Source organism: Lissotriton helveticus, chromosome 3_1 (assembly GCF_964261635.1).
Source record: "Lissotriton helveticus chromosome 3_1, aLisHel1.1, whole genome shotgun sequence".
Lineage (NCBI taxonomy): Eukaryota > Metazoa > Chordata > Amphibia > Caudata > Salamandridae > Lissotriton > Lissotriton helveticus.
The window spans coordinates 1752662742-1752684022 of NC_136061.1; the positions used below are offsets into that span (position 1 = coordinate 1752662742).

Below are 21281 nucleotides of genomic sequence, written 5' to 3' on the forward strand. Positions count from 1 at the left end.
TACACCTTCGGGTGTGATTCCGGCGCGTTACAAATCCATAAATAAATAAATAAATGTGTCCTTGTGTAACAAAACTGGTGCTCATGTAGAGCGCTCTGATACCCGAAGTCTCGGGTCTAGTTTGCGCTATATAAAACTCTATCAAAAAAAAGGGAGCTAAGTCCTCCTCTGTCATTGTGACCATCTGCTACTTTGCGCAGATCTAACCGAAGGTGGTTATTATCCATAGCCATCGACTCCATTTTGGCTTCTAGCGTGACTTTTGACCCTCTTCAGGTCTCCCGTATTTCTGCCGTGCCTGGTGTTTGCGCCCCACACAATGGCTGGGGTGCCACCCTATGGTCTGCTCCTGGGGGTCCCACTCCCAAGATGGTGTAATTTACAATCTTATTGGACTGTCCCCCACTATGGGGTTTGTTCTTCACTTTGTCCCCAGATGGGGGGCCTGGCTCAGTTCTGCTCCCAGTGTCCAGAGGGGTACAAGCCGCAGTGATATTCATCCCATTGGCCACCGTCCTGCGGTTTTAGGGTATGGCACCTCCCCCCGTATATTCTCGTCCACTGCCTCTGTCCCTGAATCTGAATTCCTCAGGGCTCTGCGCATGTCTTCCATTCTCCACAGGGACTACCCCACTGCATGGCTGCAGCTCTAGGTTGTTGTCTGGCAGCCCCAGCGGGCACAGCTTCAGCACGGCTGGGCCGTTCCCTCTTATATAGTGTTGTAGAGTCACTCGTGTCCACCAGGCCCTATTCGCCTCACTGTACAGGTACAGTTGTTTGTAGCTCTCTCTGCTCCTTCTGTATAGCATGGACTCCCCTCCTCTGGGGACTAAAAGCGTGTATTCCCCACGTCAGCGGTCCTGCCTCATTACTATGGGTCTGTCACTGTGGCCTTCAATGGGCAACCTCAGGAGGCCTCGAACAGCGACCCTTCCCATCAGAGCCCAGCTGCAGTTACCTCCGCTGTCCGAAAAACCACACTAGTATCTTGTTTCCCGGCCTTCCAAAGGTCTGCTGCTGTCCTCGTGGCCCGCTGGTTTGTCACTCTCCCGTAGGGACCACCACAGCTCAGCACTTCACAGCGGCCGACCGCTGCCCTCGCGGGCAGCTGAGCACAGGCGCCGCCAGCTCAAAGCTCGCGGCACCTCTTCCTCTGGCCATGCACTCAGCGCAATGGTCTCTCCATTCACCCCTACTCGAGGGCCGTCCGCCTCCTTATCACCCAGGCTCTGCCCCCCCATCGTGTTGCAGCCGTATGGCTTGCTGGCTATTTAGCAGGGGTCCGGGAACCTTAGTGGCGCAGCTTCTCTCTCTGCGGCAGCTGTCGCAGCCTCTAATCACTGCAGCGGCAGTGGGTCTGCGGCAGCTGGCAGGCCATCGGGCCTGATAACCGCTAGATCAGTGCAGCTCACTCCATCCGCTCCACCATATGTTGGGGTGGGGGATTATCTCATCAGAAGCAGCAGGTTTATGCGGCCGGGAGCTCGCCAAAGGCATGTCTAGTCGTCGATCTTGTTAGGCCATGCCCCCTGCACTGCCCATAATCCTTGTTAGAGCGTCATAAGAGTCGTTTTATATTATTTGGACTACTCCTAATTTGACCAGTATTTGTAATTTTGCTCACTGTTTGCCTGAAGCCTGCCTTGCAAGAAAGTCTATGCTCCATATAGTAGGCCTGAGTCAATGACAATGACAAGCGTATAATAAAGGTGAAAGGCCTGATTGGTTAAGTTGGGACAGTTCTATCAGATACTAAACGCAGAGTGAAGAAGAATATGGCTATTCTACACTATGTGTTTTTGATAAGAAGGACAGAAGAATAGGTCTTAAGGACCTCTCTCCCCTCTTGTGTTCAGTTATATCAGATTCCATAGCAATGATCTGTTTATTATAAAAAGTAAAGGCAGCAGGACTGAATTATTTTAATAGGCTTTAAGGGTGGATTGTTGTTACTTATACACTTTAGACTGGTATTTTGTTACATGTAATATCTCCGTCTGCATGCACCTGCCGCCCTCCCTCCAGCCCTCTGTTGTCAGCCAGCTGCCCCAGTTGGCCTGCCATGAACAATCACCCTAGAGCCTCCCTCCAGCCCTCTGTAATCAGATTACTTCCTCCTCCAGCCTGGCCTCTGAGGTCCGCTTGCAGGCCCTGCACCCACCACTTTCCTGCCTAACATTGAACTCTCACTTGTGCCACCAGCCACCCCCCTTGCACCAAGGGTGTTCCACCTAGCGAAGAGGGTCCACCCACAGCTTTACCTCCAACTAATGGCTGTCTCCCCACTCTCCCCCTCTCAGCTATCCTGACCACCAACCATAACTTCTTGCAACAAAAAAATGATAAAACTTGGGCTCACTTCCACTTTATCCCTGTAGAAGTCCCCAAATTATTTGCTTGCACGAAGCCGACATTGCACAGCTGCGACCCCCTCCCTACTACACTTGTCACTAATCTCAGTCACATCATCTCTCCTATGTGGACCAAAATCATTAACTCCTCACTATCGAGCGGCTCCATGCTGGCCCCCCTCACACTTGGCCAAGTTACCCTCCTCATCAAAAAGCCAGACCCCGACCAAAATTACCTTAATAATTACTGACCTATAACTAACCTCCTTCTACTTGCTAAAATCATTGAAAAATGTGTGCTTGCACAACTCAACAACCATGTTGAATAATACAACCTTCACAACGCCTTCCAATCTTGGTTCAGAAAAGGCTGCAGCACAGAGACTGCAATATATATATATTTTTTTAACTGTTCTTATTGACTTTTGAAGTAACAAAAAGGTAAATTACAACAAAACGATAAGCAGCAGATATACCCCTAATACTTTCTTTTCGTATATAATCCATAACAATTACAATTGATGGGATCATGGAGTGGACAAGATTGCATTCCACTATTTCCAGGTTACTCCCCATGTTCTTGCCCTCATAATGTCCCCTCCTGAAAAAGAGTGCAGTTCCTAGACCCCGTGCTCTACATCCGCCCTCGCCTATGAAATCAATTGCATTATGCCCGTGTCCCCATCCTCAAGCTCTAGCCCGTAGTATCTCAACCATGGTTGCCAAATCTTCCAAAATTTCTTGGGGCACCACTTTGACTGGTATTCTGTTCTTTCAGCCACCATGTACATATCCATGCCAGCCCTCCATTCTTTAATAGTTGGGGGAGTCTGCTCTTCCCCAATTCCTGGCTTTGTTGCATTTTGCCACTATGAGGCCAAGGTTAGTTAACAAAAGCTTATATCTAGGCAAGTCAACATCTGTATGTATACCCAACAGGACAGTTGTGTCTTAAGTATATTAGTTAGTTCTTGTATCACCCATGTCCAGTATCGGTGAATTATTTGGCATTCCCATAACGTATGAATGTAGGAGCCTGTGGTCGTGGGACCCCGAGACGGACCTCCCACCCCTCCTTTTAGGCATTTCAATCACACAAAGTTACTCTTTGGTGTCCTACTTTATTGCTCCGTGTATGTTAACAACAAATACGTCAAAATCAGTCTGTGGCCTTAACAGTGTATAAAAAAGAGGGGGTTGTAGCTGGTGGGGTCCTTGTCTTGCACTCCTCTGGTCTCTGTACTTCGGGTTTCTTCTCAGAGTGACAGGCGAGCATTGACCCAGAAAATAAAATAAACAAAAGAAAGGCTCAGACTACTGTTTGTACTTCTCAGGCAGTAACAGGGGAGGGGAAGCGTGCACCACCACCAGAGCCCTAGCGATGTGGGGTGCCTAGTGTAGGGAAAATATGTGCTCACTCACTGGTGCCCTTTAAGCGTGCCCACAGCCCCTTAACTAATACAGTGCATGTGCTTGGCACTTGCCTGCTCCCACGACTCTCCTGGGCCGTGGTGATGGGAGACCCAGCCTTCTCGCCATTGGGGAAAGCAGAGGTCCCGTGGGCAGTGCTCCTCGAGCGGTAGCTGTCTTTTCCTACTTCCACCCGATTGGTAGGATGGCCCCGCGTTGTTCCTCCTCTGCTACCGATGTCAATTTCTTCCTCGTCGTGGCACTTGGCGTTCGCTCTCCACCCTTCCTCCGGTCCCGGTCGTGTGGCATCCTCTCCTTCTCCCAAACTCTAGTCCGACACACCTGACGACCCTTTCGCCTCCCACCAGTCCTCTTCAACTGGCATGTCCGCCTCACATCGCAAGTTAGCTAGACCGCTGACTTCACTTCCTGGTTTCTCTGCAGCAGCCATGTTGGATTGGTCGTCGCCGTCTGATGGTCGCAAGCCATCACAGAGCCCGTCTCAGTTTTACATCGTAGGCATTCAGGTGTTTCAGTTCTGCCCATGGTGTGGAGTCTCGCCCTATCATAGTACACTCTGCGCAATATTTATATTGAATCAATCGGAGCCTGAGTTTTATTGCCACTTCTCTACGGTGCATTAGGGCCATCTCCCAATCTATGTCCTCTACCTCACCCATCGTGGCCTCCCACAAACGTCTCAATGCCAATAAGTTATTAGTCATATTATTGATGAGGGTCTTGTATGTCCACGAAATTGCCTTCTCAAGTATCTCCTCATGGAGGAGCCTATCTTCCAAAGTAGCATATTCGGGAAGATCGACAACGTTGGGTTTCAGCGATGCTCATGCATGGCGGAGCTGTATATATTTGTAATAGTGCATATTGCTTGCCTGACAGGTCATAGTCCTCTTGCAGTTGTGAAAAAGTCATCAAGTCTCCTTGTCTGACTATGTCTCCCAGGCTAGTTATCCCGATAATGTCCCATCCTCTAAACCCTTGCAGTTTCGCGATCTTCTGTAGGCGCCTTCCCTCCCACAAAGGGTTGGCCCTCGTGAACCGTCTATCCCATATCATCTGATGTTCTGCTTCATTCCATGCTTCTATTACTCTCCTTGTTACTGACAATAGGCCTTGCACTCCCCCCCTCCCCCTCCGTATATGTAATGTAGGTAAGAACGTTTTTGGAATTTGAGTCTCTCCAGTGCGTACGTAGGGTGATCTCCGGGTATATGCCCTCATTCATTGAGTACATTGATGTGAGCAGCCCTATAATATGCCATCATATCTGGCAACGCAATCCCCCCATTATATTGACTGCGTTGCAGTGTCTGGAGTGCAACCCGGGGGTGGCCTCCATCCCACAACAGTGTACGGACTTGGTCATTTATAGCCCTGAAAACTGTCTCTGTGATATTATGAAACGTATTTTGAAAAATATATAGGAGCTTTGGGAGAGTGATCATTTTGTACATGGCTCCCTTCCAAGCAACGTCAATGGGATACGCCGCCATCTGGCCACGTCCTATGGGAATTCTTGCAGGACACGTTGGATATTGTGGGTAAGACAGTCCATATCATTAAGGGAGATAAACAGTCCAAGATATTGAAAGCCCTTGGCTGCAGTCGAGAGACGGAGCGGTACAGATTATATGTCCGTGGGGCCGCCGATAGGGTAGATGGCAGATTTCCCCAAATTAATACTATATCCAGCTTGTTTACCGTACCGTGATTAGTTCGAAGACCACCGGTAGTGTTGTGTCCGGGCTTGCAATGTATAATAAGATATCATCTGCATAGAGGGAGAGATGTTCCTCCCTCACCTGCCCCTCTGCGTCTAGAAACCCCTTCAGCGCTGGATGTGCACTGATTAGACATGCTAAAGGCTCATGGATTAGTGCAAAGAGCAGAGGGGACGAGGGCAACCCTGTCGAGTCCATCGCTGGTGGAGAAAAATGGCTGATTTGACTCCGTTGACCTTAATTATGGTTGGTTAGTGTATAGTGAATCTATCGATGAACGAAAGTTATCCCCAAACCCAGTGTTTTGGAGCACAAGTCGCATGAAAGGCCAGTGGACCGTGTCAAATGCCTTTTCGGCATCAAGTGACAGGAGTGTCCAAGGCCTATCTCCTCTTTTGGCGTGTCCATCCAGTCTGCAAATCGGCGCAGGTTAAAGTGCGTAGAATGCCGGGGCATGAAGCCTGACTGGTCCTTATGAATCCATGACGTGATGACCATCAGCAACCGCGTAGCCAGGATGGAAGCCAGGATTTTGGTCTCAATGTTTAAAAGCGAGATTGGGCGGTAGGACCCGCAATCATCTGGGGTTTGCCAGGTTTTGGTATTACGACCACTGTGGCCAGACAGAGGTCTGGGGACAATGTTCTCTCGTTTTTGGGGTCCAGAAACATTCGGAGGATGTGTGGGGCCAGTAGACTACCATGTTGTTTGAAAAACTTGCTCGGTAGCCCATTAAGACCCCGGGTTTTCATGGATTTTTGCTTGGCAATGGCTGCCTGCACCTCCTCCAAAGTAAGGTCTGCTTCCAGGGCATCAGTATCCTTTTGACCCAGGGTGGCATGTCAATAGCACTGAGGTAATCGCCTATATCAGTCTCATCAGCAGTTATCTTTGCCTGGTAGAGATTAGTGTAGTATCGCTCAAACGCCCCAGCTATGCCTACTGCAGTGGTATGGTGTGTGTCTGAATGTCTGAATGCACAATCTGGCTTACCCAATTTGCCTCCCTCTCTTTCCGGCTCAGCCATGCTAAGAGTTTCCCTGCACTGTCACCTGACTCATAAAGTCTGTGTTGTGTTTGCAGTATTTGAGACTGACCTTCCCTTTCATTTAATGCACAGAGCTGCCGGCGGGTAACCTCCAGCTGTCTAAGTAGGATAGCCTCATTTTCGGGGGTGACATTTTGCTTGAGGTCGAGAAGTTGGCTTTCTACGGTTTCTACCTCAAGGGCTTCCGCTCTGCGTTTTCCTCGCTATTGTTTACTGTAGCCTGCCTCAAATAACTTCTTTGTAGGCTTTCCATAGGGTAACTGCGGAGGGGATCGAGCAATCGTTTTCTTGAAAGCACAAATCAGTGTCTTGTTTGATCACCCTCAACACAGCCACATCCTGAAGCTTGCATGCGGCCAGCCGCCAATCCGACGGTGCTCCACGTTGAGTCCCACCTATACCTAGTCTTAACAGTAAGTGATCAGAGATGCCTCTAGTCAGGTATTCTGCCTCCTCAACCGTCCGTACTTCCCCTGCAGGAGCGAACAAGTAGTCTAATCTTGAAAATGTATTATGTGTCCCGGGGAAGTATGAGTAGGTGCATGCAAGCATGTGTTGCCTACGCCACAAGTCCGTCAGCCCCATTGAGCGCACAAATACGGCCAGTGGGGTGGGGACTCGGGTCCCTTCTGTCATTCTGGACCGATCACTAGGCGAGTCCATAACATCATTAAAGTCACCCCGATAATGTGTATCGGGGAATCCGAGTCCAACAATATCTTAGCAACTGCTTCAAGCGTTCGGGGTTGTAGTTTAGGCAGAGCATATACACTAATCGGGGTGAGCTCCCTCCTTGCCCCCCACCCTGCCCCCCCCCCCTCCCCAGACCCTGCATAAGTGCCATTGGGATCCATCCAGGACCTTTCAATGTAAAATGGCAAGATTTTCCTGATCAGGATCGTGACCCCTTGGGCCCCGGGTGAGAATCCAGGGTGTGCTAGTGTGACATACGTCCCTCTATCTATAAATGTACACTGAGTGCCCTGGAGATGGGTTTCTTGAAGGAGAACCAGGTCAGCCATACTGTATGTGTTTGGCAGTGATACCGTACGAGTCAACCGGACCCCTCCCTCCCCCCAGCCCATCTGTCTCAATCATTTGTCATGGGATATTCTGTTGCATTTTAACTGAAGAACAACACTAATCCTTAATCCATGATTGCCCTCCCTCCCTATCCCGAACCACCCACCCCACTTACTCCCGCACAGTACGCCCATTCCCCAAAATGTCAACATGACAATTCTGCGTATGTGTCAATCGAGAAGTCTATCAATCCCGCACCTCACCTCTCCCCTAATTCCAAATTACCAACAAACCACAAAAGGATATATGGTGAAGGAGAGAAATGAGTTCAGTCTCTCAAATTTGCCATATCAGGGGTGCGGGCCTCCTCAGCAGTAATCCGTTGCCGTTCTGCTAACATTTCACACCCGTAGCTTAGTCCTTTTCACCATCCTCATCGTGTTGCATTTGGGGAACATCTTATTTCTCCTAAATCACAGCGCCCGATTTCTCCGCCTTGTTGATGGCCTTAAGTAACGAATGATCACTATTGGTGTCCGCGAGTGAAGCACCATCAGAGTGGACAGTCTCCGCATTGTCCCCTTGGTTAGAGTCCCCATCAGTGTCTCTGGTTCGGCCAGTGCCGTCCTCCGAGGCCACCCTCCGTCTCCCATACGCGGTGGTCGGGAACGCGGCACCACCGAGCTTCTTGAGTTTCCCCGTTAGCCGCTTCCTCAATTTTATTCTCTGCGGTCTAGGTTCCCACATGGGGGGAGGGGGGTCTCCCTGGACCGTGCCTCTGTCCCGCCTGTGTCTCGCTGCAGCCTTGGTCTTTCCTCGATCCATGCCCAGGCTTCCTCAGGTGTTTGAAAAAGTGGGCGGTTCCCTGGAATATGACCTTCAATTTAGCAGGAAAGAGGAGCTTGAAGTTTGCTTTTCACAGAGTCGAAGGTTCGCTGCATCTTCTGCACATCCCTGGAGTAGTCGGGGGAAATCATAATTTTGGCATTGGCCAGTTTGAGTTCCCCTACTTTCCTTTCCTCTCTGAGTATCATATCTCGATCTTGATAATTCAAGAATTTTGCAATCCGCACGCACAGCAGGCTCTGGAGGGGCTCACATTGGGCATCCTATATGCCCTTTCGATGATAAAACAGGCGGAGAACTGTGCCCTCGGGAGAGTATCTCGCAGCCACTTCGCCAGGAAGACGACCGGGTCGGATCCTTCCTGGCCCTCTGGAAACCCAATGAAGCAAAGATTATTTCTCCTGGCCCTATTTTCAGCATCGTCCACCCGCCAGGCCATTTCCCACATATCTGCTTGTAGTTCCTTAATGTCTTTTTAGAATGCATGTGACGTATCTGCCACTTCTGAGATTTGTGTTTCCGCCTGTGTTACTCGGTCCACAATATTGTGGACATGCTGCCACAGGAGGGTCACCTGATCTCAGCCATCCTGCCCTTGATGTGAGGCATGGAATGCCTGAAGAATGGCAGTGTTGTCCGGTGGGTCCGCCGCCACCTTGCCCGATTTGGCCTTCGGCGGGATTGCCTTGGTGAACTTGTCCATTTTCCCTTGCTTCAGTGTCTTGGGAGACATGTAAAGTGAGTCGCAACCTCCAAGGTGGGGGGATAGGGAGGGGGGGATAGGGGGGGGTATGGGGGGGGGGGGAATTCCAGGGCCAGCTCGGTTTCTTCTTCTGTCGCCGTCACACGTCGAGGGGCCCCCGTCCAACCCCGAGCATCCGCGGCCCCGCATAAACTCCCTCTATAGCGCTAGGGGAAAAGGCCGCATACGAGAACACAGACTTCACCCAATAAACACCTAAAAGTCCCCAATATGTCGCACAAACTCCACTGTCTTGCTCGGCACTCTAATGAAGTCGCGCGGGTATCCGAGAGCGCCAAGGAATCAGCTGCATAGGGGCCCACACGTCTTGGGTGCAGCCGTGGCTGGCCCTCAGGCTTCACAGCCCACCTCCTCTTCACTGCCATGTAGGGCCACAGCTGGGCTTTACCCTTTAAACAAATCAGGTCAGGAGTCTATCTGCCGGTAAGTGACCCGTAGCGTAGATTATTGAGCTCCCCGCGGGGCTCTTCTGACGTCACAGGGCGCCACGATTAAGGTCCTTGTCTCCGTCCCAGATTCGGAGTCATTGGCATGGGCCCCCACAGGCGCTCAATCCCGTGTATGGCACCGGAGTGTTGCGGGTCGAGGACGCTCCGGGTCCCTCCCGTCCCAGGGGTCAGCCAACAATCACGGTCCCAGTGCAGCTTTCCCCCCTCCACCAAAAGACGACAGAAATGGCGCTGCAAATGCCCCTCTTAACCAATATGGGCCACCAACACAGAGGCTGCAATCTTTCATGAGAGAACTTTACATTACCCCTCACAAGGCATGTTGAAGTTCAATATGGTCCTCTCCGGAGGCAGAAATAAATAAAAAAGGATGACTCCCTGATCGGGAGCACGACCCGCGCAGTTAATCATAACGGGAGATGGGGTATGGGGGCCCCAACGGGAGCAGACTACAACCCTCCACTCCCCAGGTCTCAGCACCAATAGGCTCCCTCAGCGCCACTGCCGTGTCACTGGAGGGAATCCTCAGCAGGGAAGGAGCTCAGATGCTGATACAGCCCACACAGGGCAGCCGCACACCTCACCTCCCGGGCGCTGGCAGCGTCCGCAGGCTCCCCAGGTCACGGACTTTCACCGGATCGTCTCTGTATCGCTCCAGGGCATCCAGATGATCACCACAGCAGGAGGGTGGGGAGGGGGACCTGGAGATGGGCAGACTCCACTTGTCTGGTCTGACATGGCAGAGGCGACGAATGCCGTCTCCAGCCCGCCGCAGCCGCACTCCCCCGGACACGACTCCTCACAGCGTCCGCCTACAATCGGGTATCAGGGCACCACACGACCTCTAGTCGTCGTCAGGGAGGGCTCACATGTTTCTCCTCCGCACCCTCCGCTCAGCCGGTCCCCGTGGGAAGCCCAGAAGAGGGTCTGCCTCACCAGTGGGTCTCATCGGCCATGTTGGGAGCCATGGCCCACTCCACCACCGCACAGATTCAGGTTCTTATAGACCAGGATTCGGCCTCAGGCAGTCTCCAGAGCAGAGTCAGGGCATCAGGAGGGCGCAGGTAATTAAATATTATACCAATGGTGTCTGGGTCTACAGGATAAAGTACAGGATTGATGACTGGCGGCCGGAGCTCCGTTGAGCGCGTCTATTCAGCCATGCTGTTGGCCACCCCCGAGACTGCAATATTGATCGTAGGCGACCTACACAGATCTCTGGCTGATGGTCAGGCCTGCCTCTTAGTCCTCTGGACCTCTCGGCTGCCTTTGATACTGTCAACCACGACATACTCCTAAAAATCCTCTCGCAGCGTGCAGGCACTAATGGCGCTATCTTCCAGTGATACGCTTCTTTCTTGTACCAATGCTCACAACTAATCAAACTCAAACTCGACCTCAAAAGTAACACCAGTCTCACAAGGAGTCCTTCATGGGTCAATACTGTCTCCAGCCCTATTTAACCTCTATATGAAACCCCTTGCAATGATCCTGAAACAAGCCAGAATTGCCTATCTTCTCTATGCAGATGATACTTAATTCTACATAAAAATTACATTAGTTAAAAACATCCAGCACCTAAATAGCACTCTCTCTACGGTTCAATCCTGGCTGACCATTAACCACCTTAAGCTCAATCCCAACAAAACTGAACCCCTCTTCATCCATCCAAAAGAAAAGTCTTTTCCCGTAGATATCTGGCTCAACAACCTCACTGCATTAATCTGCAACAAACTATCCATATCCAACTCTGTCAAATCTTTTGGGATTACACTTGACAGACACCTGAACATGAAAGAGCATATTAATGCCTCTGCTAAAAGTGCCTTATACACGTTGAATCAACTTTAAAAATTCAAACCCTTCATCCCCACCGAAAACCTAAAGACTGCAATGCAAGCCTTAATCCTCCCCAAGCTGGACTGCGGTAACCCAACAATAATGGTGCTCCAAAACTACTCTTGGCCGATGTGAAAGCTTCACTCCAAGCAGAAGCTAGGCTACTGTCGGGGAAGAGTCACTTCAACCACATCACTCCCTCTCTCAAGAAACTGAACTGGCTACCAGAAGAGGCAAGATCTATACTCAAAACTGCTTGCATAACCCACAAAGATCTCTACACGGAAAAACCAGTCTACCTCGCAAATCAAAAGCTGGCCAAAAGAGACCTCCTCAAAGTTCCAACAGTCTGCTCCTCATTCCGCCCTAAATTTAAGAAAGAAAGATCTCTCACCCAGAATCTGGAACTCACTGCCCAAGGAGTTGCGTTACAATCAATCATTCCCTGACTTCAGGAAGAAACAGAAACTTCTTCTCCTTAATAAACATCATAATAACCCTTCCCCTAAACCATCTGACTAGTCTGTTGTCGCACCCCTCAATCTCCAAAAATTATGAGCTTCACTACCTCGGGAGGGGGGGGCAACTGCGCCTCTACTCTCCCCACATTTGCAACACCCTTTCGTAGCTACCTCAAAACGATATCATCCGTTTATCCTACTGTCTATTGTTAACTTCCTTTATAACACTGTTATTATGTATTCTTACTTACTCCACTTGTAACTTGGTATTTGCTGCTGTGCCAACTCTGTAAAGCACTATGTATCCACCATGACTATATTGTCCACATATCCTACTGTCTATTGTATACTTATTTTACATACTGTTACTATTAATCTGCAGATCAGTCAAACTTGTCACGAACTTTGAGAACAAAAGGGATACTATCATATAAGTTTGAAAAAGAAAAAAAAACTATGAAGATAAAGATTATGCTGCTAATTTTAGAGTAAATAAGATTTAGTTCCCTCTTTTTAATGTCACGCAAGTCTTCCACCTGCCGCTTGTTCTTTGGTAGTCAACGGAAGATGAGTTCCACTCACCGTTCCTCAACAAGTAAATGGACAATATAAAATTGAATTGACTTGGCACTTGACGTCCCTTGTATGTAATCTTGTTTTTTTAATGTTGCTAAATTTAAACCATGGATGCTCGTTGATCATTCATTTTAAACCGCTGCTCCTTTTTCTACTTTTTGTAATGGTTTTAACTAACTATACAATAAAGCTTATTCATACTGTTACTATGTATGAATATTTACTCCATAGGTAACTCATGTAATTGCGGCTGTCCCTATTCTGTAAAGTGCTCTGATGCCTTCGGGTCAAGTTCTCACTATACAAAACTCAATAAGTTAAGTGTTCACATGTGAGTGATGACGACCAAGGTGTGGTTATTGTGTTAAGGGACACAGCACTTAGCAGTGTAATTGATGAAAATGTGTGACATAGAGGCATGTAGTTTGCTTTTTGCTTAAGCTGGAAGCTTTCTACAACTTTGCAGGTCCCTTTATAGTATTTTATAAGATCATAGTGTACTTAGCTGGTTAATGCACTGCAGTGGGTAGTCCATTCTGAGATATTTTATGTAAAGTGTATGAGCAGGCACAGGTTGGAAGGAGAAATAGTCGAGAGATTTGCATGGATGGACCTTAATACCATCCCATATCTGATTGTCATTGTGAGATGTCAAATAGCAGTCATGGTGTATTGCTTCTTGGGACCTGCAGTGGTAGGACCAAATTGAAGTCGTCCGTTGGCCAGGAGCGTGTGGCAGATCTTCAAAGTTATACCTTGTCTGTTCAATTTGTGATGGGTGGCTGATTGCTGTGGACTGGTAAAGTACTATGGATTGGCATGATCCATAGCAAGTTTGTCTTAATGTAAGTGTAAGAGTGTCAAGCAGTATATATGATTATGCAGCCTGTATGGACTACTGTCACCTTTTATTTAACACCATTGAGTGTTATGGTATTAGTGTGAGGCAGTAGGGTTATATATTTTATTGCAGTTGAATACATATAGCTCTTATTACCCATGATGAAGGAATTTACGCCAAATAGTGGCCAACTGACCTCGTAGTCTTGTCTATAATTCTGCAATAAAAACATATTCAAAAAACAACAACAACAAAAAAATGAAGGAATTTACGCCAAGCAGCATTCTGCTGTGGAATCAATGGTTAGTGTTTTTACCCATGTTATAATAGGTTATAGGGATTAGTTTTATGCACTAAAGAAACCATTCCATGCATTTATTCCAGTTTATATTTGGTAGATAACATTTATAGAAGCTAAGTGTGATCTTTAGTGGGGCAGAGGTCCATGCAAATGGTTGGCATTATTAATGTATAAGCTATAGGAGATTAGGTATTGTCAGGCTGCAGGGATACGTCTTGTAAAGGCAAGGTTACATCTTTGAAATGAGGTGTGGGAGATTTGCAGAAATAAAATGATAGGCGATACAGCAAACGTGTGTGACTTACACTAGGCTGTGATTAAAGGATGCAAAGAAAAGAGAGGTTCATTGGAAAGTAAAGGAGATGCAATAATTGGACGTTTTAAGTCCAAGGGGCATATGTATCAAAATCTGTTATTGCGATTCTCAAATAGCGATTTTTTGAGAATCGCTATTTGAGAATCACAAAACGGGATGTATTTAAAAATTCGCAAATATTTCGCGTTCTCCTGTTATTCCTTAATTGCGATTAGCAAATTGCGAAATCGCAATTAAGGAATACCTTCCCATTCATTCCTATGGGCCAGGAGGGGAAAGTCATTCTCAATTTGCGATTTGAAATTCGAGAATCGCAAATTGAGAATATTTTCAAGGGTGCAAGGGTGTCATAAGCACACCCCGATGCACCCCTGAAATGAGCATGTGTGCGCATATGGCGCACATACATGCCATAAGGGCATGTATGTGCACCACATGGCACTTTGAAAAATGCCAAAAAGTGCATTTTTCAAAGAAATCACAAATTACCACCAACTTGAAGTTGGTGGTTTTTGCGATATTTTGAAGAGAAATTGCACAACTTGGGTGCTTGTTACATAGCATTTAAGGAATCGCAATTTGCGATTCCTTTAAATGCTTACGCAAAATTAAGGAATCGCAAAATTAGCGATTCCTTAATAATGCGATGCAAAATTTGCTCATACATCGCGTTTTGCGATTTTGTATTTGCAAACGCTGTTTTTTTGCGAATTGCAGAGTTTGTGAATACAAAATCGTTTGATACATATGCCCCCTAGTCAATTTTCAAGCGACTACAGAGGATATTTTTTTGAGATTGCATGCAATCTTAGAATTCAAAACTGTAGAAAGAAACAAACATTTTTGCATGTGAGGCAGTGCTATATTGGGTAATTTTAATAAGCACCAGAATCGGGTGAACAATCTATCCCTGAAAGGCTATTGCTAGGGTGCCAATTTAGCAAGAACAGCTGGTCAGCGCAAGGGTTTTCAAAACATAGTACAATATCACCTCCGCCCTAAGATACTGAGGTGCCCATTAAAAAGATGTGAGCAAACATATTTATCATGAGAGGAGAACTGGAAAAGACTTTTCCTTACCTCCTCCCAAAATATTGTTTTTTAATGTCAGTCTGAATATAAAGTGGCACTAACAGGAGTACAAGCCACAATATGATCCCGTGTTCCGTCCTGACGAATGCCACAGACTCTTGTGAACCAAGAGGCAGAAACATGTTGATGGTCTAAGTGGGAGATGGGGTATTGGTTCCCCTAGTCTCCATACTGGTTTTTTAACACCAAGTGATATCTCGCTTAAATAAAAAGGTAGTTTTGATTTATCACATTGGTTTTTAACATACTTATATCACAGTTCAATAGTCAGGTAGAAGTGCCTCCTTTACTATTAAGTGTAGGCCCGTTCTTAATCAGAATGAGTTTTTGAAGAGCGAGGAAAGTCCTATGATGAAGCATGACACCTGGTGGGGTGTGAGGACATCCTGTCACGATTGTTTGTGTGTCCGTAGATAGACTTGAGGTGGAAAGTCACTAACAAAGGAACAAAGAAACATTTTCTCAGGGGGCGATTCTTGTGTTTAACATTTGCCATTGGAGGCCAGTTCACTCTAGAGACGCCATTGTCTCCTGTTCCCTACCTGGAGACTATACAAGGTTTTGTCGTTTGATGATTAGTACAATAGAGGCTCACTGGCCACACAGTGATATTAGTGGCCAACTTGGAATGGTATGGTGCATAATGTATCATTGTTTTTACTGCTCCAAGGTGATCAACACATTTGTTCTAAACACAGCAGCTATGATGGAACTTTAAAACAGTGATACACTATGTACAAGAGGATTGCCTGTTGCTATGTATAATTGTTTTTTACATTGCAACCATATGCCTACCAAGTTTAGGTGGCAACATTTTTATTTCTACATTTATTCTCACATGAATCTTCCATATGCTTGTTGAGTTTGTGTGTTTGTTTTATTGCAGGTGGTTAAATAGATGAATGGAAAAAAATTGGTGGATGAATAGATGTTTCAATGCAAGATGAGTGACCCAGTGCCTCTTTGATGACATATTGAGAGACTAAACTAATCCGTGGCAAAGTGCCACTCACAGTTATGAGCGAAACATAGTAGCATTACCAGAACTTCTTTAAATATTTCAATGTTAACAGATGCACTTATGTGAGAAATAGAAGCTTAGCATAAAAATCCCTTATGTATTAAAATCTGCTGACACTTTACTTAAAGGTTGCCACATATGAAAGAAATCTAATTTTGAAAATCCTTTTTACCTCCTAGGGATCATTGTTCCTGTCAAGAATGATTCCAGCTGCTTCCGTTGTTTGATTTGTGAAAAGAATGTATCCTGCGCTCATCAAGGTATATTTGATGTGAAACGCCATATTTCAGGTAAAGCACACAGGACTTTCGAAGAGAGGAAGTTAAAAAACAAGACAAGCACTGGGCCTTTAGCAGAGCAAGAGTCCACTGAAGAGTGGCTTGTGAGGCAAGCTGAATGGAAATTCACCAAATTTTTTGCTGAACACACAGTCCCTTTTGCTGCAGCAGATCACTTGGTTGGTATCATATCCCAAAGTTTTCCTGACTCTAAATTTGCCCGGTCCTTCACTTGTGATAAAACGCGAGCAGCCAGCATATTGAATGAAGCAATTGTACCAGAATTGTTGGCTAACTTAACAGATGACATGAAGGTATCAGTGTTCAGTCTTTGCATTGATGGAAGCAGGTATCAAGACCCTGAGCAAAAAGCATTTCCATTGACTGTACGTATTTTTGACTCTAAACAGGGCAGAGTATGCTGTAAATTTCTGGACATGTGCATAAGGAAGGATGACACAACTGAAGGTATATTTGATGCTGTTTGCAAATCTGTGCATAAACATTCCATTCCTTGGGAAAATTGTATTGGGTTTGGACTTGATAACACCTCATTTAATATGGGAAACCTAAACCCTATAAAAACTATTGCACACAATTATAATGAAAACATATATTTCATGGCATGCCCTAGTCAAGTGGCAGACAACTGTGCCTTGCAAGCCTCATCTGCTTTCTGCATCTTCCTAAAAGATTTTGATGCAGAGGATCTTCTTATTGATTTATACTTCTGGTTTGAACATGCATCGAAAATGACAAACTTGTGTGGTCGGTTTTGTAAGTTTGCAGACTCCGATTACTGTCAGACGCTGAAGGAAATTTCTGTCCGTTGGCTTGGAATGCTTACTTGTTTGGATCAACTGATTCTTAACTTTGACTCCCTCCGTTCTTATTTTTCGTCCACTATGGATATTGATGGAGCTAGTTGGAGCAGACTGCAGAGGCTGGGTCATTGCTTCAAGAACCCTATGACTGAGATCTATTGCCGGTTCCTTCAGTCTTCATTACCAGCCTTTGTGAATTTCAACCTCCTGCTGCAGAGAGAAGACCCAGTAATTCATCTGTTGTATGATGCCATTGTGGATCTTCTGGCATTACTATTAAATAGAGCTTATCTGGGCCAGGTTGTCCAATCGTTCATTAAAAATCCAGAAACCAACCTTCCAGATCTGAGCTCCTGTGACTACCAGATCCCCGAATCGAGCCTCTATGTAGGCATCTGTGTTCGTGGAAAGCTGAAGAGCATGCTTGAAAGAGGGATTATTGAAACTCAAGCCCAATCTAAATTCTTTGAAGCTGTGCGCTCTTTTCACCAGGAAGCAGTAAAATGGGCATTAGAAGTGCTCCCAGTTCATGACGAGGTGCTCAAACATGCTAGAGTCTTCAACTTTTTTGAAAAACATAAATATGGTTTTGAAAGTGTGCTCTTTATGGTTGAGCGGTTTAAAACCTATTTAAAATTCACAAAAAAAGAACTGACCTTCCTCAAGCAAGAGTTTGTCACTTACCAAGTTATTGATTTTGCAGATGTTCCTGCGAAAACCTGGGAAGATGCTACCATTAAAGTAAACTGTGCTAGTGGAGAGATTGATGCATATAGAATAGATGTTGTCTGGTTTCATCTTGAGCGGGATTTCATCTTTCGAAGCTCACACAGGAGCAAGTTATTTCTACTTTCTAAAATCGCAAGGCTTCTTTTTACTTTACCACACAGTAATGCAGATGAAGAACGTGTGTTCTCATGTGTAATAAAGAATAAAAGAAAGTCCAATCCAGGTTTGTGTGATGATAGGACTTCTTTGTCTAAGCTGATATTCCAAACAAATAGGCCACGTACTGAACCATATCCACCTTGCATCTTGCCGAAGGGGCAGAAACGAAAGCATTCTGCGGCAGAGTCAAGCCAGAACTGATATGTGTTTGCCTTAAATCCAACAGCTCAAAAAAGAGCAAAGAAATTAATGTTTCATAGTGTAACCATTTGATTAAAGTTTTGAAATATACATGAAGTCAAGCATTAATTCAGGTGGTGCTTGCTTAGATACACATTTTATTGTAGAGATCAGAATAATCCTGTTAACTCCTTACAGAAAACGCTGGCTCATGCCTGCCTTGTCTTATAAAAAAGCCTGAGCCAGACATTAGACTTGAGCCTAACATCAGGTGTCCAATGCACAGCTAGTTACAAAAGAGAAAACAAGTCAATAAACAAAACAGTGTTGTCAATCTTACTTTTTGTATGTTTGTGTTGTGATTTTGTCATGTTGGGAATTATACAACTTGCCCTCAATCACTTTGATGACATTGGAAGGGAAAATATCTAAAACTGGTTGAAGTTGCACAGTTGTTATCCACCTGCTGGTTTCCCCTGGCCCACTTCCCAGCACTGCAGGAAATGCCAATCTTTTGCGTAATGTTGGTTTATTGGGGGTTCAGTGGCTGCTTTAGACTGGATTTTGGTGTTACATGTGGGATAGTACTGGGGTTACCGTAGTACACTCCCCACATACACCTCCATCACTCAGAGCCCAGGTTTAGCATGGCTGAACACTTTCGCCAGCTTGAAAATGCCCAAAATAGCTAGGGTCTGAACTTTTACCCCATTGGTTAGGGCATGCCTTGGAGTCCTTTCCATCCACTGGCTTGTGCCAAGCATAATGGTAGCATCTCTAGGCACCCACTTCAGAACACTGCTGGACCTGAGGAAAAATAGAAGAGGGCTTGACCTGCTTCTGTGACCTGAGAGGAGCCATGAAGGACTGGATTTGCTCCCTCTTGTACTCGGGACAAAGGAGTGGACTCCAAGGGTAAAGGTCATAAGACTGGCCATCTGTCCAAGCTACAGAGCTACAACAAGCAACAAGAGGCCTTTCCGGCAACATCCATTGGCAGCTGGACCTCAACTGTACCCTACTGTTGTCATCTCCCTGACACCGAGCAAGTCTTTTTAAGTGCCACCCGTGAGGTCCTGGGGGGGCCTTACAAGTGTACTCTTGTGCTGGATTGGGACTTAACCCCTTGCATGCTCATGACGGCCCTCGCCCTTGGCCACAACAAACCTGGTTCCACTGCAGACATCCACAAATTGAGCTTAAATCACTTTTACTGCAACCGTTGACTATCATTGCCATTTTATGTTTCTTGGTGCTATTCCTACTTAAAATGTTTAAAATTCATATCTCAAGGTACCCCTTATTTTATTTTTGCCATTTTGTTATTATTTAGCTCATTAAAATGTACTTTTTTTCTAATTCCGTTTGGGATTTTCATTGTTTTGCATTTTGACTTAATTGTTCTTTTGGTACTGCATAAATCCTTTATACTTTGCTCTATGTTAGGCCTGTATGCTCTGTTTTGTTTTGTACGAGTGAAATGTCCAACTAACTATAACGCCCCTGAAACCTATGGTTGTTTTCGGTGAATTTCTAAGGTTTTTTAAATGCTAATTTCTAGCAATAATGTGCCTGAAACCGATGGTTTATTCAGTGAATTTCAAAGGTTTTTTAAATGCTAATTTCGAACTATAACATGCCTGAAACCTATGTTTTTTAAGTGAATTTCTAAAGTTTTTTAAATGCTAGTTTATAACTATGCCTACAGAGGTAGGACATGTGAAGAAAGAAGAAAAAACGCACAGAAAGAATCAAAAGAAATGCAGAAAGAAGTCCTCAAAGACGAGGAAAAGTGCAGGAAGAAGCAAGACGTGCAGAAAGAACAAACAGAGGAGCAGAAAGAGGCCTTGTTACAAAATCATCCTATGCCCTCAACTTTTTCAGACAGGTACTGGTGGTAACTGACTCTGACTAACCAGGCCTAGAGCCAGTGCTATGCTAAAAGACACTTAGAATACATTGTAAACACCTACATACACTAGGGAACACTATGTGTTGGGGTACCCCTGTGATTAGCATGACCTCTTCTGTAAGGCCCTGGTACATAATAGGGCAGGGGGATTAAAACTACCTCTAAGTTAGAGGTGCAGAAAGGCCCCGCCCCCTCCCTTCACCACTGTGCAAACATGCCCTGTGGCACATTTTAAGTTGGGGGATTAAGTCCCCTTGAATCCTGAGGGTCCCTGGGGTCTAGCTAGCCCACCAGGTAACTACAGTAAGGGCCAAGGAGCTGCATTGCAGAGAGGTGTAAAAAGGGGCGTGGCCTAGACCTCTCTACAACGCTGGCCTCTGGCGCTTTTTGGAGGTACCTGTTGGGCTAGTTGGCCCCCCGGGGTCATCAGGATTGAAGGGGAATTAATTCCCCAACTTAAAACGTGCCACAGGGCGTGTTTGCACACAGGTCACCTCAGGCCCCGCCCCCTCCCTTCATCACTGTGCAAACGCGCCCCGTGGCACGTTTTAAGTTGGGTGATTAAGTCCCCTTGAATCCTGAGGGTCCCTGGGGTTCAACTAGCCCACCAGGTACCTTCAGTAATGTTTTTTTTGGCCCTGGGGGTCCTTGTGGGACCCCCTGAGCAGGCCTAGGGGGTCAGGGTGTTTCTACCCCGCCCCCTTTTCTTGTTTTGCGCATTTCAGAACTGAGGCACAAGATGGCTGCCAACACTTCCTGGTTTGAAGTGTTGACAGCCAATTAGAATACAGCTCGTGGTCAGGAGGGTCCGCAGATCCTCTGTGCCTCTAAATATTGAAACTTTTTTTTTCTCGATTTTCTCAGCAACTACTGAACGGATTTACACCATTTAAGAAAAAGAGTTCTTTTTTAGGGCTACCTTTATGCCAAATGGAAATTAACATGGAGAAAACATGTTTTGATAACCCCCTTTTTTCTCGCCCCCCTGCTTGCCGAATCACCCCGAAACTTTCAAGATGGGAGCGGACCAGAGCGCCCCACTAGTTTTGAAAAATTCGCGAAGATTCGTCAACCGGCGCCAAAGTTAATGGAAAAAGAAAAAACACTTTTTGAATAGAAA

General features: G+C 46.2%; 1 protein-coding gene across 2 annotated transcripts in view; it reads left to right on the plus strand.

The window, feature by feature from the left end:
- Nucleotides 1-19608, plus strand: part of LOC144823754 (uncharacterized) — a 63071-nt gene extending 43463 nt beyond the window's left edge. For both annotated transcript variants that reach the window (XM_078682557.1, XM_078682558.1), the window contains exon 4: nucleotides 16259-19608. In XM_078682557.1, coding sequence (XP_078538683.1) covers nucleotides 16259-18270 — 2012 coding nt within the window. In that variant the 3' untranslated portion in view covers nucleotides 18271-19608. The remainder of the gene's footprint in view (nucleotides 1-16258) is intronic.
- The last annotated feature ends 1673 nt before the right edge of the window (nucleotides 19609-21281 follow it).